The sequence below is a fragment of the Camarhynchus parvulus genome, chromosome 5, assembly GCF_901933205.1.
Source record: "Camarhynchus parvulus chromosome 5, STF_HiC, whole genome shotgun sequence".
Classification (NCBI taxonomy): Eukaryota; Metazoa; Chordata; class Aves; order Passeriformes; family Thraupidae; genus Camarhynchus; species Camarhynchus parvulus.
This window is the reverse complement of record NC_044575.1, coordinates 60,714,863-60,732,106: the sequence shown is the minus strand read 5'-3', so window position 1 is coordinate 60,732,106 and position 17,244 is coordinate 60,714,863. Positions and strand designations below refer to the sequence as shown.

At 44.8% G+C, this 17,244-nt stretch overlaps 1 protein-coding gene across 2 annotated transcripts in view; it reads right to left on the bottom strand.

Annotated features, from left to right (window-relative positions):
* The window catches only part of MDGA2 (MAM domain containing glycosylphosphatidylinositol anchor 2), a 222,433-nt gene that overhangs the window by 28,696 nt on the left and 176,493 nt on the right, over positions 1-17,244 (bottom strand). For both annotated transcript variants that reach the window (XM_030949844.1, XM_030949845.1), the window contains one exon: positions 10,850-10,998. In XM_030949844.1, the coding sequence (XP_030805704.1) occupies positions 10,850-10,998 (149 nt within the window). The remainder of the gene's footprint in view (positions 1-10,849; positions 10,999-17,244) is intronic.

Here is a 17,244-nt window from a genome sequence, read left to right as displayed (position 1 = left end):
GAGGGTTTGGGATACTCGGCAGGCAGGGACTACAGCCAAGGACCAAGGGCCAGTTTGTGGTGACCCAGAAACACTCAGAGGGTCTTGTGGCATTTTTAAAATTTAAAATCCTCAATTTTTTTAAAAAAATCTGCATTTTACACTTAAAACTGGCTTGTCAAAATCTGAAATAGCTTTCCTTTTGAAAGGAAAAACTAATTTTCCTTTCAAAATTGTTGTCCAGCCTGGAATCCAAAGGTCAGAGATTTTGGGATTTGTCTTCATCTTAGAAAGCAGAGCAGACCTGCTTTCAATTTTCTTCAAAATTCCAGAATAATTAGAGATGCAACAAGGAATGAAATTCCTGAGTTATCCCATTGTGGAGAATTTCTATAACAAACCACACCAAAAATTGGGACTATTTCTTCCAGAGGTCTGATGGCCCACTTGGATGTGTTTTGGGGCAGGAGTCCCCCCAGTTCCTGAGGATTTGGGATTCTCAGCAGGCAGGGATTAAAGCCAAGGACCAAGGGCCAGTTCGTGCTGATAAATTTTTAAAAAATAAATAAAATTAATCTTTTAAAGCCAAGTATTATGTCATTATGTCAATGATATCTGTGAACACTGTAGGACAAAAATTAAAAATATTCCCTATTCCACCTCATCTTTGGATAAGGAACCACAGAAACAGAGATTTCTCAAAGAATGTCAATAATTAATGAGGAAAATTTGCAATTACCCAAACCAGACATGAATTTCTATCAAATTCAGTCTCTGTTTGAATTCTTGCCCTTCTTTCCAGAAGCAATAAAATCTCCATTATTTTCTCCTTTTGGAAAGGAAAACAATTGGATTTTTCCTTTCAGGATTATCGCTCCAAAACCAGGGTTGGATATTGATATTTCTCCATAGGAAACAACAAAGATTTTGACTTTTTTTTTCCCCTTGCAATCAACACCAGCTCTGGTCTAATCCTTATTTTTCACCATGGAAACCAGAGGAAAAAAAATCCAAAACAACAGAAAATTGTCGCTGTGTTGGATGGAAAATAACCCTGATTTCCCAGCTCTGCTGCGGAATAAATAAATATATTAAAATAAATAAATTAATAAATAAAGCTACAAGTATATAGATTATACCAAAAAAAAAAAGCAAATAAAAATATAAAACAAATATAAAAATATGCAATAAATGTATCAATATATCAAAATACAAATATATAAAAGTAAATATATAAGTAATAAATATATAAATATATGGATGTAAATATAGAAATTCAGGATCTGCCACACCCAGCTTTGGTTTTCCCACTTGGAAAACCAACCCAGCATTGGAAATGGAGCCATAATCCCAGAAGCTGCTTCCCAAACTTGGGAAACAGCAACAACCTGGGCTGAAAAATATGGAAATAATTGAAAATAAATGGAGCCCAGGACACCCTAAAAGTAGGATTTAATTCCTACAACGCCTTGGGGTGCTGGAAATTCCCAGCACCGAGCTGATTCCAAGCTGGAAGCATCCAAAACTGTTTCCCTTGGAGATCTGGGAATCACTTTGGCTCCCCTGGATGGGAAAGAGCCAAATCCTCATCACCACTTCCCTAAATTCCCTGCACAGCCCATCCATAACATTGTGCTTTTTTCCATGAAAAAACCCAAGACTGAGGCTTCCAAGAGAAAATCCACAAGGAACAACCATGAAACACAACTCTGCACCACAATCCCTGTGTCCGGAGCTGGAATATTCATAAGAACCAGGATTTGGTTGGAAAAGGAATTTTTGAAAGGAAAAAAAGTCTCAAAATCAAAGTCCTTTTCCTCACAAAGATAAGGATGAAACTCAGGTGGGGAATAACCTTTGGCCAAGCTGGAATTTTGGTTTTCCAGCAGTGAGGAATTGACTTTGGCCAAGCTGGAATAACCATTTTCCAGTGGTTTGGGAATATTTATGTAGCCCTGAGGAAAAATGGGAGCAGTTCCTGGAGCATTTATTTGCATTATCCTGTAGTTAATTAAGCAGAGAATATCTACACTCTGGCAACTTGGAGCACTTAAAGTCTGTCTGGGACAGGACTCCTTTTTTCCTTGGAATATTTAGGAATCTTTGTTCCCAAAGGAGACAGAAAAGCAAAAAAGGGGCTGAAAATGGGGCAGATTTTCATTCCAGAAGGTTGGAACCACCCTGGTGCTTTGTATTTTATTTACGTGGTTTTTATTTTATGGGGTGCTTTTTCATTTTATTTATGCCAATAAAAGGTGGTTTATTCCATGCTTTTTGTTGGAAAATTCTATTCTCTTAAAACCTTGGAATTCTGGATCTCCTGAGGAGTTGATCCTCTGGGATGATTAAAGATTGATTCCGCGTGTGCTCAGATATGTTCATAAAAAATAAACAGCTCCTCACTCCATTGTTCATGGCCTATTGATTCCCAGCAGAAATTCCTTCACTGACTCCACTAGCTGGACAAGGATATCTTTAATTAATGACAATGTTAATTGATAACAAAAAAATTAATAACAAAGCAAATTAATGCATTGGATACTTCATAAAAAACTGTGTCAGTGATTAAAGTAATTTCTTTGCCATTTATAACCACACAGATTGATTTTCCTTAAAAAATAAGAGATTTCTTTGGAAGTTTTATATCTAAAGTTGGGCTGTTCAGTTCATGGACAAATATTCCAAATGCACATCACAGAGGGAAAATTCCTAGGGAGTGTTTGTGTCATTCCATCTTTCCTTTCATAATCCTGACTGGAATATAATCAGAGTTATCCAGGTGAGAATACAAAAGTGATGCCTCCAACTCAGATATTCCACGATGATGTTCCAATTGCATGATAAGCTCTTTCCCTGCCTTTTCTGCTCTAAATCCCATTCAACAGTGGGCACAGTCTTTCCCAATTAAGCCATTCCTAATCCAGGAGAACAATCCTGGGCATGTAATCGACTTTCTTCTTGCAGGATTTTATCAACAATCCTCCTGGACTTGCTCCTCCCATTCAGTTTTATTATTTCATTACTTTATAACATTTCTCATGTATGTAATTGGCTTTGTGAGATATATCCATTTAAAAAATCTCTTTTCACCCCTTTTTCTTAGAAACTAAAATTCCCAAGTCTTTAGGAATAAGGAATGTGAAGCCCAAGGAATGCAGAATGTGTTAAATACAGATTTTATGGGCTACAAATTGACAGCTGAGACATGCAGGTGCCAGAAACAGCTGAGCCAGATTTATTGTCTGAGATCTGAGGATGAAAGTGATGGGAACACTTCAGGGAAAGCTGAAATGTTGAGGAAGCCACAGAGCCAACAATGAAATCCTCTTGAAATGTGGAAAACAGCTCTGGGATTGAAGGCAGGGTGGGAAATGGTCACTGAGAGAGGGATCCTTTTATCAGAGTGACATCAAACTCCAGCACCAAGATCTGCTAAAATCTGGAGAACTGGGAGAGAAACCACTCTGCCTCCTGGATTTCCATCCCAAGGGATGATAATAAATGATCTTGGAAGTTCTGGATTAGGATATTTCAGTCCATTTGGTAAATAAAGGGGAATCTGGGGGATTGCAGAGCTGGGAGGGGGGTGGTGTTTCCTTGCTTTGAACAATTCAAACCCAGGGACAGAGAAAGACTTTGGATAAAGGCCTGGAGTGCCAGGACAGGGGGAAGGACTTCAGACTGTGAGAAAGTAGGGATAGATGGGATATTGGGAAGGAATTCCTGGCTGGGAGAGTGGAGAGGGGCTGGGCTGGAATTGCCAGAGCAGCTGTGGCTGCCCCTGGATCTCTGGAAGTGTCCCAGGCCAGGTTGGACATTGGGGCTTGGAGCACCCTGGGACAGTGGGAGGTGTCCTTGCCATTGAAGGGATGGGATGGGATTTGGGCTTCCAAGCCACAACTTTTTGGGATTCTGGGATTCTTTAATCAGAAAGGCAATAAATGCACCCTCACTCCCTTTATCCATAGCCATTTATCCAGGGCTGTGGGATCTGTGCCGTGACACCGGCAGAAAATTCCCATCTCCGTTTTCAGCCAGTGACTGCTCAGCCTTCCCAGGAACCCTTTCCCAGGATATTTGAGTCCACCTGCCCCTGCTCAGTGCTAAGTGACAGCAGAAGTCAAAAATCCACTCAAATCTGTGAGGGTGTTCACAGGGGTTTTCAGGCGAGGTGAGAGACGAGAATGTTGACTCCATGTTCAGAAGGCTCGATTTATTATTTTATGATATATACATATATTATAACTGTACTAAAAAGAAAAAGAAGGGGAGGTTTCCAGAAGCTACCTAGCTAAGAATAGAAAAGAAAGAATGATAACCAAGGCAGTCCTGGATTGGCCACTAACTATAAACATCCAAGATGGACCAATCCAGATGGACCTGTTGCATTCCACAGCAGCAGATAACAATTGTTTACATCTGTCTCCGAGACCACAGCTCCTCAGAAGGAAAAATCCCAAAGAAAAGATTTTTCACAAAGAGATGTCTGCGACACAAATCCAAAGGGTGACCAGGAGGAAGCACCAGAGCCGTGCCCTGCTCGGGGCTGTTTGAAGAGATCCTCATTCCCAACCCATGGACACCGCAGGCTCCCGGGGCTGGGAATAAAGGAAAGGTGGGAGCTTGAATCTTTTATGTAACAAGCTGGAACAAGCTGCTCTCTGGTTTACAGGGACCAGCTGAATTTTTATGACTCTTTTACAGAGGAATCGCTCCTTTTCTAGGTCACCGCGGCTGCGGGGACGCGGCTGTCACCCGCTGTCACCTGCTGAGAGCAGCCACCGCGGAGATCAGAGCTGCACGCCCTTCCTGGCTGCTGTGGAAAAGTCTCCCTGCTTCCATTTGCTTTCATCCTGCTGACAGGAAATATCAGAGAGCCCGAGGCGCCTGCCTGGCGCTGCTCGGATGCTGGGAGTCACTAAAGGTTGGAAGAAATGGGGATGTGGCTTTGGGGACAGGCAAAGTGTGGGAAGGGAACATCTCCATGTGGTGCCAGAGGGAGCCAGAGGTGGATGGAGCAGCTGGAGGAATGGAGCTGCTACGAGATCTCCAGGTGAAGCTCCTGGAATAACACAAGGATATTCACGGCTGCTCCAAACTGAGCTCTGTGAGGCAGGAGCTGGAAGGGGAGGTCCAAAAGTGGTTTTGTCCAGGTGGGTAAACTTCCAGGAGTAGAGAAACCCTCTGAGGGGCATTTGGGACCGTTTTTTACATGCTTGGAAAACATCTTCTTGGAACAAGCCTGGCGCTGCTCTGATGCTGGAGGTCACTAAACGTTGTCGTTTATTGGTAAGAAATGGGAATCTGGCTTTGGGAACAGGCAAAATGTGGGAAGGGAACATCTCCACGTGGTGCCAGAGGTGGATGGAGCAGCTGCAGGAATGGAGCTGCTCCGGGATCTCCAGGTGAAGCTCCTGGAATAACACAAGGATATTCACATCTGCTCCAAACTGAGCTCTGTGAGGCAGGAGCTGGAAGGGAAGGTCCAAAAGTGGTTTTGTCCAGGTGGATAAACTTCCAGGAGCAGAGAAACCTTCTGAGGGACATTTGGGACCATTTTTTACATGCTTGGAAAACATCTTCTTGGAATTTCAGCCCAGGGAAGTGCTGGAGTTGCCATCCTGGAAGTGTGGATGTGGCACTTGGGGACATGGATTGGATTTGCTGGTCTGAGAGGGCTTTTCCAACCTAAATATTCCGTGATTGGACACTTAATAAAATCAGCTCCTGGAGTGTCAGAGGCTGGCCAGGGAATACACACCGGGATGCTTGGAAAAGGAAAAAAAACCTGGAAGAATCTGGGTCACTGATTCTGAAGCCATATCAAAAAATACATTGTTGAAATGCAAAAATGCATCCATGAAATGCATTACTGTTGGAATATTCTTCAGAGGGCTCTTGAGGAGATGGAAAAATGTCCCTTCTCTGGAGGAAAGTCTTGTCAGACCTTGGCACATTCCCAAGGAAGCTGAGGGTGACCCAATCCAGGCAGTTCCCCCGATGGGACACCGAGGTTGTCCCCATCCTGCAGCTCCAGATGAAGGGCTGTGCTCAGCAGTGCCCCGAGGAATGGAAATTCCCCGTGCTCCACACTTCCTTTTCCATAAATGCTCCACTCAGGAGGATTTGGAACCTCCTGAGCTGCTCTAGGATCCAGAGCAGATGTCCTGACAGTGCCACATGTCCCAGTTTTATGGCTGATTCCTTTGGCCACCAAATAAATCCCAAAGCAAATCCCAGTGTGCCACTGGCGGAAGAAGTGAGGTCCCACCAGGAAACTCACAGAGCCCAAAGGCTCTCAAAGACAAGTCCAGACTTGGACTTGATGATCCTGGCAGATCCCTTCCAGCTCCTTTTCCATAAATGCTCCATGCAGGAGAATTTGGAACCTCCTGAGCTGCTCAAGGATCCAGACTAGGGGTTCTGATGGTGTCACATGTGAATTTTATGGCATATTCCCCATGGACACCTGAGGAGACCTGAAATCCCATCCTGGATGGGCAGGGACACCTCCCACTGTCCCAGGGTGCCCCCAGTGTCCAGCCTGGCCTGGGGCACTGCCAGGGATCCAGGGGCAGCCACAGCTGCTCTGGCAATTCCAGCCCAGCCAGGAATTCCCAATTCCCAATCCCCCATCCATCCCTGTCCTCTGGCACTGGGAGCCATTCCCTGGCTCCTGTCCCTCCATCCCTTGTCCCCAGTCCCTCTCCAGCTCTCCTGGAGCCCCTTCAGGTACCCTCAGCTCTCCCTGGAGCCTTCTCCTCTCCAGGGGAACATTCCCAGCTCTCCCAGCCTTTCCCCACAGGAGGTTCAGCTCCCAGCTCTGAACCCCTTAAGTCAATATAAGCAAAAAATTAATTTTCAGCATGATCCATAAATATTTCCCTAATCCGTCTGAAACTCAGAACCATTTTTAAGTTGGCAGGAGCAGACCTGGTCCCAACCTCACCTTGCTGTTTGCAAACGCAGCCTCAGAGCTGTGAAGAAGCAGCACGGGAGGAATCAGCCCTGAAAAGTGGAAATTGGGAATCACAGCCATTCCTGCTCTAATTTAATTTTCCAATGCCAGGAACATCAATGAAAAATGTGTCCCTGCATGGCACAATCTCTTTTTTTTTTGGCCAAAATTGTCTTCCCTCATTCCACAAAAAAATAAAACAACAGAACACAAAGCCTATTTAGATTTCCAAAATCAATGCGTGCAGGGAAATCTTTGGGACAGAAGATATTCCCTTGGAGGAGAAAGATTAAAATCCTTTATGGGAATAACATGAGGAATATTCCAATAAAAATGTGGAATTCCAACTCTCCCTGTTTCCTAAATGAATTAATTGCTACAAATGTAATTTTTGTGACTGGTTCTGAAGAAAACTTTCCATATTTTTCATGTCCCAGAGCAAATCCAATGGATTTGCTGGAAAATCCCAGCTTGGCAACATCTTCCCCTTTGGAACAGATGCGACCTCCATGATCCTGAGAGAAGGAATCTGCAGAATTCCTGCTCTTCAGGTGGGGTCTGAAATAAAATAAATAATAAATAAATAAATCCATTTCTCCTGGGGGACCTCAGTTCCCATTTGCCCATCTTTCCATTCTCACTCCATAGGCAGAAAAGTGACTATTCCCTATTTTTGTGACTCCTCTTCCCTCCCGTCCTGGCTTCCCTGATTTGTCGTTAAGCCAAGCTTAATTATTTTATCAAATAAGATTTGTAACATTATCTGTGATTTTCTTTTTTTTAATTCTCCTTGACCAATGCTTGGAATGCCAGAGGTTTTCCCTATGTGCTGCTTTCCCAGCACTGAATCCCTCTTGGGGACAGGAATTTCTCTCAATTCCAGCGGCAGCAGAGAAGCAGGATGTGACAGGAATGTGCCCCATGGTTCTGTGACTCAGCCAGGCTTAGTGGGAAATGGGGAAGGAAGTCCTGGCTGGGAGGGTGAGGAGAGGCTGGGTTAGAATTCCCAAAGAAATGGGGCTTTGGGGAGGAAAAATGGAAATTTTTGGATTAGGCTGACACAGAGTAACTCCGTTAATTACATAAACAGATAATTGAAAGGAAATTAAAACTGAATGGGGAAAAACAGCTAAAATTCCTAACGCAGTTAATTCCATCAGAAATTCCTTTCCTTCAGTGAGCTCCTTCCAGAATTTCCTGATTCCTCCCAGGGCCTGGGACCCCTGGAGCCGATCCATGCCCAGTAGTGCCAGGAGCTGCACAAACATGGATTAAACATCCCCTGACGAGGTCTCTGGTGTCGAGATGACCCTGAGGTGTTGGAAAGTCTATTTTTCCTGGCCCCAGACTGAAGAATACGACAGGATTCCTTGGCTCTGGTTCTCAAGGTTGTTTATTTTTTGCTTATCTCTATCATTCTTTCTCCAACCCTCTGAGATCTGTCCGGCAGGTCAGTGTCCCAGATTGCCAGGCAAGATGTGTTCTATCACCAGCTGTGTGGCAGTTGTCTTCTGTCCAGTGGGCAGTTTTCCTTATCTCTTCCACACCCACTCCTCCCTCGGGAGGGGACACCTGCTGATAACAGCCATTGAATGTCCCTGCATGGCTGATAAGAACCGCAGCATCCCATTGGGAGATGTGAGCCCAGAGGGAGGAGCCAAGCATTGCTACCTGGATATAATCTGGAGGTTCTGGAACACCAGCACGGCTTCTGCACGGGATTCCCCAGAGGAGCAGCAGCTGCCTCTCCTTCCCCTGGATCTTCAGAGGCAGAGACTGCACCCTTCTCCAGGATCCCTGCTCCAGCAGAACCACCCCTGATACTGCAGGAGGGCTGAGCCACAATTCCAATGGCACTGCTGCCAGCACCCTGACCCACAGGGTGTCAGGTTGGGTTCTGACTCTGTCAGTGTTGGTTTGGTTTACTGCATTGTTTATTTTATCCTTTTATTTTCTTCCCTATTATAGAACTGTTATTTCCTGCTCCCATATTTTTGCCTGAGAGCCCCTTAATTTAAAATTTATAGCAATTGGGAGGGGTGGGGAGGGTTCACATTCTCCATTTCAGGGGAGGCTCCTGCCTCCCTTAGCACGCACCTGGCTTTCCAAACCGACACAGTCGGGTTGAAGCACAGTGACTGCCCTTGGGGAGGTGTTATCTTTTTATACTAAGAGCTACGTGTACTTTATTTACAATAATGTTCCAATACCTATCACCTATGTCAGACAGTCTGTCTCTACTCTGAACCAATCCAGAAGTGCCACCATCACAGCAGAAGATGGAGGACAAGAAGAAGGAGAAGAAGAAGGACAGGACATGCCCAGATTCCTCCATCTTGCCCCCTGAACCCCCATTCTAAATCCCCAAAATTCTACATTTCCACCCTGTGACAAATTCACTGTCATTCTACTCAAACCCTCGTGGCTTGTAACTCCTCACACAAAGTTGGGAATTGTTTCCAAGGGCTAAAATCAAAGGCACAGGTGTATGTGACTCCGTGCCAAGGTCTCTGAGCCCCTGCCAGGGTCTGGAGTCCCCCAGGGCAGCCAGAGAAATGTCCTGGGTTCTGACAATCCCCAATTTCATCTCCAGTTCCTGGGATTCAGGAAGATCCCAGCTCCAGCCCCACCAGGCACCAGAGCCCTTCTGCGGGCGTGTCCCAGCAACTCCACAACTTCCAGGGAAGTTGCCCAAGACCAAATCCCAATAAACAAAATGCTAAAATTGAGGATTTGTTTTCCAAAGCTCATCCTAGTGGCAAATCTGTGGGATAACAAAGGATATTTTCCTTATATTTTCCAAAATATCCCTCTGCAAAATCCATTGGAATCCTTCCACTCGATGTCCCACTCAAATTATTATTCCAGGTGCTGAATATCCAAAGAAAGATTTTCGGGATCAATCTGTTGGGGGGTTATTTGAAGGAAAAACTCAGTGGGAGGCTGGCAGAATTCCATAAAATTATCAGCTGGATGCTCCCAAGGAAGGAGGCAAATGGAGAAGGATGACTTGGAGGAGGAGGGATCGTGGAAATGGACTGGGGAAAAATAATAATTAAAATGAAGTAAAATAAAATATAATATAAAATAAATAAATAATAAAACTAAATTAAATAAAGTAAAATAAAATAAAACTAAAGGTGGAATAAAATAAAAAAATATAAAAATATAGAAAGTAAAATGAAATAAAAGGAAGTTTATAAAGTAAAATAAAATAAAATGAAATAAAAATGAAGTAAAATAAAATAAAATTAAATTAAATTAAAATGAAGTGAAATGAAATACAAAAATAAAAAATAAAGTAAAATAAATAAAATAAATAAAAAATAAAACTAAATGAAATGAAATAAGATAAAAATAGAATAAAGAAAAAGTAAAATAATATAAAAATAAAGTGAAATAATTTAAGATAAAATAAAGGTAGAATAAAATATAATTAAAAAATAAAAATAAAATGAAGTTTCAAAAGCAAAATAAAATAAATTGAAGCAAAATGAAATAACATAAAATGAAATGAAATAAAAATAAATAATGTAAAATAACATGGAATGGAATGGAATGGAATGGAATGGAATGGAATGGAATGGAATGGAATGAAATAAAATAAAATAAAATAAAATAAAATAAAATAAAATAAAATAAAATAAAAAAAATAAAATAAAATAAAATGTAATGAAATAAAAATAAATATTGTAAAATAACATGAAACGAAATGGAATGGAATAGAATGGAAGAAAAAATAAAATAAAATAAAATAAAATAAAATAAAATAAAATAAAATAAAATAAAATAAAATAAAATAAAATAAAACAAATAAAAATAAAATAAAGTAAATAAAGCAGAGTACCAGCCCAGCAGTTCTCCCGGAGCCCAGAGGCTCCAGAGGCAATCCCCCCCCTGCTCCCGTCTCACCTGGCGGATGCCCAGGCGATAGGCCAGGATCCGATCCACGGCGCTGGGGTTCATCTGCGTCCACTGCAGGCTGTAGGAATAGACCCGCGGCCGGTTCTGCCACAGCGGGTTGTACGTGTCGTAGTAGAACTCCGGGGCGTAGGCTTTTCCTGGGGAAAAGATGGAATTAGGGAAAGCACTGATGCCTCAGGTTCAGCTTTTCTATTTTCACATTCTGTGCTGCTTCAGTGTGTGGGTCTGAGCTTCATATCAAGGGATGGTGAGCTCTGTGCACAGAGCAGGGAGACAAAACAATTCCTGCTCCAGCTGGGCACCAAGGACAAATGATCCAAATCTCAGGCCCTAAACTAAAGCTGCCAGCAGCTAGGATCCTGCAAGTCCTCAGAGTCCCAAAGGCCACCTTTCATCTGACACCCAGACCCTGGGGAAATGACTTCTTTGTCCCAAGGAAAATGGCCTCTGTTGGTGGCCACTCGCAATGTCCAACTGTGAAGTTCCATGCGTTAAATTTGCAAACTTTGCAGGATTTCTCCAAAACTAAAGCTGCCAGCAGCTAGGACCCTGCAAGTCCTTAGAGCCCCAACAGCACAAACATATCAAAACAGGACGACCCCAGTGGTATAGGAGTGTGTCCCCTGTTGATGGAGTGACAAAACTATCCTTGGTCCCCTCTAAAAGGAAAGAAGCCCAGAAGTTTCTCTCCTCAGTTAGGTGAAAAAGACACCTCATAGGCCTAAGGAACTTCACCTCAAACTTAAGGATAGCTAATTGGACAGAAGCCAAAAAGTCCTGCCTGGGCAATTAACTAGAAAAAAGGAGTGAACAAAGAAGCCAATCGCTTTTGTGAGGTGTTTTACTGAGAGCAAGAATGTTTGGCACTTAGCTCAATTTTTCTCTGATTGTTATTTTGCCTTTTATTAAACTTTTTTGTTTCCACCACTGCAACAGAAGCAATCCTGCTGATTTTTATTCCTCCAAGAGTAGCTGAGCTATCTTAGGTGTGTTATAGGCCTTTGAGAGCTTATTAAACCTAGCTCAAGAGGTTACTATATCACCGCGGCAGGGAGAAAATGATGCGTCTGACTCCGTCTCATCAGAAGGCTAATTAATTACTTGATTATACTATATTATTCTGTACTATATTACACTATATTAGATTACATCTAAACTGAATCTGCCAAGCACTCAGCTCTGCTCACACTGCCCAGGATCTCGTGACTGTCCCGACAGTCCTGACACACACACCTGGCCCTGACAGGCCAAGGAACCCAAACCCCATCACTGTGGGTGAACAATCTCCACATTGCATTCTGCTGTGGCACAAACACAGGCACAGCAAATGATAAGAATTGTTTTTCCTTTCTCTGAGGTTCAGAGAATGTGAAACCCAAAAATATTCTTGGGAAGAATTGTGCCTTGCTTTCTCTGGGAAGAGAAATGTGGCGACATAAACAAGGTGGGCTGGAGAGAGAAAAACAAGCAGGGTGGGACTGCCTGGGCTAAAGCTGGAATGGGACAATGAACTGCAAGGTGCAAATGGAGCAGAACTGATCCCAGGGACAGACCCCGTGCCCGGCCGTGCATTTTGGGGCCATTTTGGTTCATCTTGGGTGCAGCCCTGGCTGGGCTCTGGTGCTGCCCAAGGTGGATCCATGGAGGAGATCCTTTGAATCAATCCCTGCTTTATTCTGGAACTCCATCCAGCCTCTGTTCCAGGGCAGCCTGCACAAGGCATCACCAGAAATCATGGAATGGCCAAGCAGCCAGGGAATAACTCAGCCAGCCAAGAATTCACCCATCCATCAGGAAAAGGAAGGAAAACACACAGAAATCATCAGGAAATAACTTCAGAGGGGCATTCCCAGATCCAAGGGTTCCAACTGTAGCCACCACTCATTCCTGGGATCCAAGGGATGAGATCCAGCCCCTCATTCCCAGGATCCAAGGGTTGACATTCAGGTGAAGCTACATCTCATTCCTAAAGTCCATTGGTTGAGATCCAGCCCCTCATTCCCAGGATCCAAGGGTTGAGATCTTTCTACTTCCATCCATAGTTCTGCAGGGATTTGGCAGTGGGAATAATTGGGAAAGGGCTGGAAAAACCTGGGAAGACATGGCCTGCCTGTCACATGGAATATGGGAGGGGTATGGATTCATTACTCCCTTCCCTTAACTGGGATTTTAGGAGCTTGTGACAAAACAAACACTGAATTTAGGGATTTTCTCCTCAAAACTATCCCTAAGCCAGGTGGAAATAGAGAGGGATGAGAGGCATTTCAAATTCCAAAAGGGACAATTTCCATCAGCAGAAAAGCCGTGAGAAGAGGAGGAAAAAATGCCTTAAAAGCCTCCCAAACGCAAAGGAACAAAGGCAAAATCCTGGGAATAAACAGCAACACGGCACCTATTGATCCAGCTTTTCTCTCCAACCACGCTTTTCTTTCCCAAGCATAAAAAGCCCTTTTAGCCAAGATATTTTTCCCAATTGCCCGGGGAAGGAGGACCTTGCATTAGCCCAGAGTGGAGGAGCAAACAACAATATTCCAAGGAGAGGGAGCAAAGCAAAACCACTGCTGGCAAAAAGGGACTGCAGCGGGAATAAAAAAGGAGCAGCGGTCGAGACGATTTGTTTTCCTTGTTCCTGAGAAGCGGGAATAATGGGAAAAGCTCATGCTGGATGCAAATTATCCTCTTCCCACTCCCACTGCTGTTGGATATAATGGGATCTCTGGGGGGGGACTGAGAGGAGCCATAATGAGCCACTTGTCACAGGAGGGGCACTTGAACAACACCGGCACCTTTGGGGCAATAATGAGGCTCCTGAAGAGCTGCATTATCCCAAATCCCTGTGAAAACAACCCCGGGAATGGAGAGGCTGGAAATTCAACAGCACAACACTGAGAGCTTCCCCTGTAAACCACGGGAAGCAGGGATGTGGTTTGGAGTGCAGGGAAAGCAGAGGTGGCTCCTGGAAGTGTGGGAGTTATGTGGAACATGGAAATGTCCCTTGTCCCTAAATCCCTTGGCTCTGGATCTTGGGAGAGCGTAGGAGCGTCAGGGGGGTAGGATGGTCGGGATGCAGAGATCTCTGCAGCCAGGTCAGGAATTTGGGGTTTATTGCAAAGGGCCTGGCTGCAGGGCCCTGCTGGAGCTGCCAGCCACAGCTGGAGCAGCCTGAGAGAAGAGAGGGGGAGAGAGGATGAGAGAGTAAAAGAGAGGGTAAGAGAGCGAGGTTCCCGTTACAATACCATAAATCTTCTGTGCTGAATATTCTAATTCTCACTAACCAATCCAGTACAAGATACAAATCCTACAGCATTTACATACAGCCCATAAGAATCATTACATCACCACACTGTGTTCCATTTTAAACCCTAAAAACTCCTCTTTGGGCCCCTTCTGCCAAGCTGTAGGGTCTGCTCTGACCCTTGGGCCTGTCTGCAAGCAGAGGGTGTTGCTCCATCAAAAGGGGATTGCCTTCAGCTGGCCACACCATTGTTTTCCAGTTTTTCAGTAACTGAGGGATCTCAAAGCTTGCTTTCATTTCAATCTCGCTTATAGTTTCCATATTCTCAAAATCTTTTGCCAGGCAATCATATTTATAAGGCTTTCCTGTTTCATCTTCCCTAAAAGGAGAGGAGCTCCTGGATATGATCCAGGGGAGGGATGTGAGGATGTTGGTTTGTCGGTTTTCTCTGAGGCTTCCCAGAGCTTTGAATGGAAGCAGGAGTTGGGTTGTGTCACACAGGAAGTTCTGTTCATGGTTGGCAGCCTGGAGGTTGGCACAATGTGGATTTTGGGGTGGGAAGATCATTTTTAGCTGGCATGACAGGAATGGGGGAGGTTTCTGGGGTCTCAGCTCTTAATGGGCTTCCCCCCTCAAAGCCCAGGTGGTCCAGAATTTGTGGGGTTTCATCCTTGGGGATCCTGTGTCCAGCTCTGGGATCAGCAGGACAGGAGGGACCTGGAGCTCCTGGATCTGGTCCAGAGGAGGGATGTGAGGATGAGGAAGGGCTGGAGCATCTCTGTGCCCAGGAAAGGCTGAGGGAGCTGGGGCTGCTCAGCCTTGGAGGAGCCCCAGCTGAGAGGGGCCTCAGCCCTGGGTGTCCTTGAGTGTCCCCGGACGTCCCTGGGTGTCCCTGGGTGCAGGGCCTTGGGCACTGCCAGGGATCCAGGGGCAGCCACAGCTGCTCTGGCAATTCCATCCCAGCCCCTCCCCATCCTCCCAGCCAGGAATTCCTTCCCAATATCCCATCTAAATCTCCCCTTTTCCAATTTGAAGCCATTTCCTGGCTCCTGTCCCTCCATCCCTTGTCTCCAGTCCCTCTCCAGCTCTCCTGGAGCCCCTTCAGGCCCTGCCAGGGGCTCTGAGCTCTCCCTGGAGCCTTCTCCTCTCCAGGGGAACATTTTCAGTCCTGAGCATTTGTTGTGCAGCATCCAGTCCCTCCAGGCAGTGCATCCAAACATCCAAGCATTTTCCACCAGCCCTGTACCAGTGTAAGGTCAAAAATGGGATGAAATCTCTGTGGCACTGAATTACAGAAACCAAGCAAAGGGAAAAAGTCACTTCAGCTGCTCCACCCCAAGCTCCACAGGGATCTAAAAGCTGGAGAATTGTCCTGAACAGAAGTGGATTGAGGCATTCCCCCTGTTCTGGCACTCCAGGCCTTTATCCAAAGTCTCTCTCTGTCCCTGGGTTTGAAGTTGTTCAAAGCAAGGAAACACCACCCCCCCACCAAAATTCCCATTTATTTACCAAATGGACTAAAATATCTGAATGCAGACCTTCCAAGATCATTTATTATCATCCCTTGGGATGGAAATCCAGGAGGCAGAGTGGTTTCTCTCCCAGTTCTCCAGATTTTAGCAGATCTTGGTGCTGGAGTTTGATGTCACTCTGATAAAAGAATCCCTCTCTCGGTGACCATTTCCCACCCTGCCTTCAATCCCAGAGCTGTTTTCCACATTTCAAGAGGATTTCATTGTTGGCTCTGTGGCTTCCTCAATTTTTCAACTTTCCCTGAAGTGTTCCCATCCCTTTCATCCTCAGATCTCAGACAATAAATCCGGCTCAGCTGTTTCTAACACCTGAATTTCTCAGCTGTCAATTTCTAGCCCATAAAATCTGCATCTGTAAAAAAATCTGCCTCCTTGGATTCCACATTCCTTATTTTCGAAGACCGGGGGATTTTTAGTTTTTAAAATAAAAGGAGGGAGGTTCAGCTGGCCCCTTTTAGAGGGAATGATCACCCAGGATTCCTCATCCTGTGGTCCACTGAGATCACTCAATTTATCCCTGAGGAAAATTATCCCTTAAAGGAATTGTTGTGGACTGGGCACTGCAAATCCCAGCTGGGCTGAGTGCAGAGCAGCACAGGGATCTCAGCAATGCCTCAAACCCAGTGTCCCTAAATGTCCCAGATCCCAGAGGGTGGGATTGGTGTTGGCTCCCTGTCCTGCAGGAATGAACAGCGGGAATTGTGCGGACATGGAGCATTCAAGGAATCATTCCCTTATCTGTTTCCTCCTTATTTTCCCATCAAGTTCCACCAATTCTTTGGAGTTTTGGGAACTGCAGCAGCTCTGTCCCATGTTTGTGGCACTGCTGGTGACAGGAGCTGGCTGTGAGAGCTGAACAGAGCAGCTTCCACTCTATCATATTCGGGGAAAGGAAATAAAATCTGAGATTTATAAATGCTTCCCCTCGTGGCAACCTCAGCTCCAGCCCTTTCCATCTTTACAGTGCTGGGAGAGCATAAATCCTGAACAAAACCCTGCATTTAACTGTGTGAAATAGTGGGAGACACTGAATTTATGGAAAATGCTGCCCCATCCATGCTCCGCTTTATTCCAGGATCTCTGTTTTATGGAAAGGTTGCAGGAAGAAAGAGAAGATGTTTTGTTCTTTATTTGCAATTGGGAAAGGCAACATCTGTCTCCTCCTGGATCTGCTGCTCATCCCAATCCTGCAGCTGGATCATCCCAGTCACCTCCTGTCCCCCCATAACCATGGAAACTGAAAATCAGGGAATTATTTGGCTTGGAAGGGACCTTAAAGATGTTTCTTCATTGTGGCCTTCCCTTAATCCTCCAGGAATGACTTCCAGGGCCTTCCCTGTCCTCCAGGAATTTTTGGACATTTTTAGGAGAGGCTCTGTTGGAATCTCCAAGGTTTTTAATTAAAATTAAAAAAAAAAAAACTTTTCCTGGAGGATGAATGGAAAAGGATTTTTGCTGCTGCTCCAGTTGGAATTTTAAAGCTCACACAAGTGGCAGCCACAGCTTCTCTGGGAATCCTGTTCCAGTGGGAATTTGGAAATGATTCCAGCTCCAAGCTGAGGACCACGGAGCTACCAGGGATGGTGGCAGGGGCACAGAGCAAACACTGAGACAGA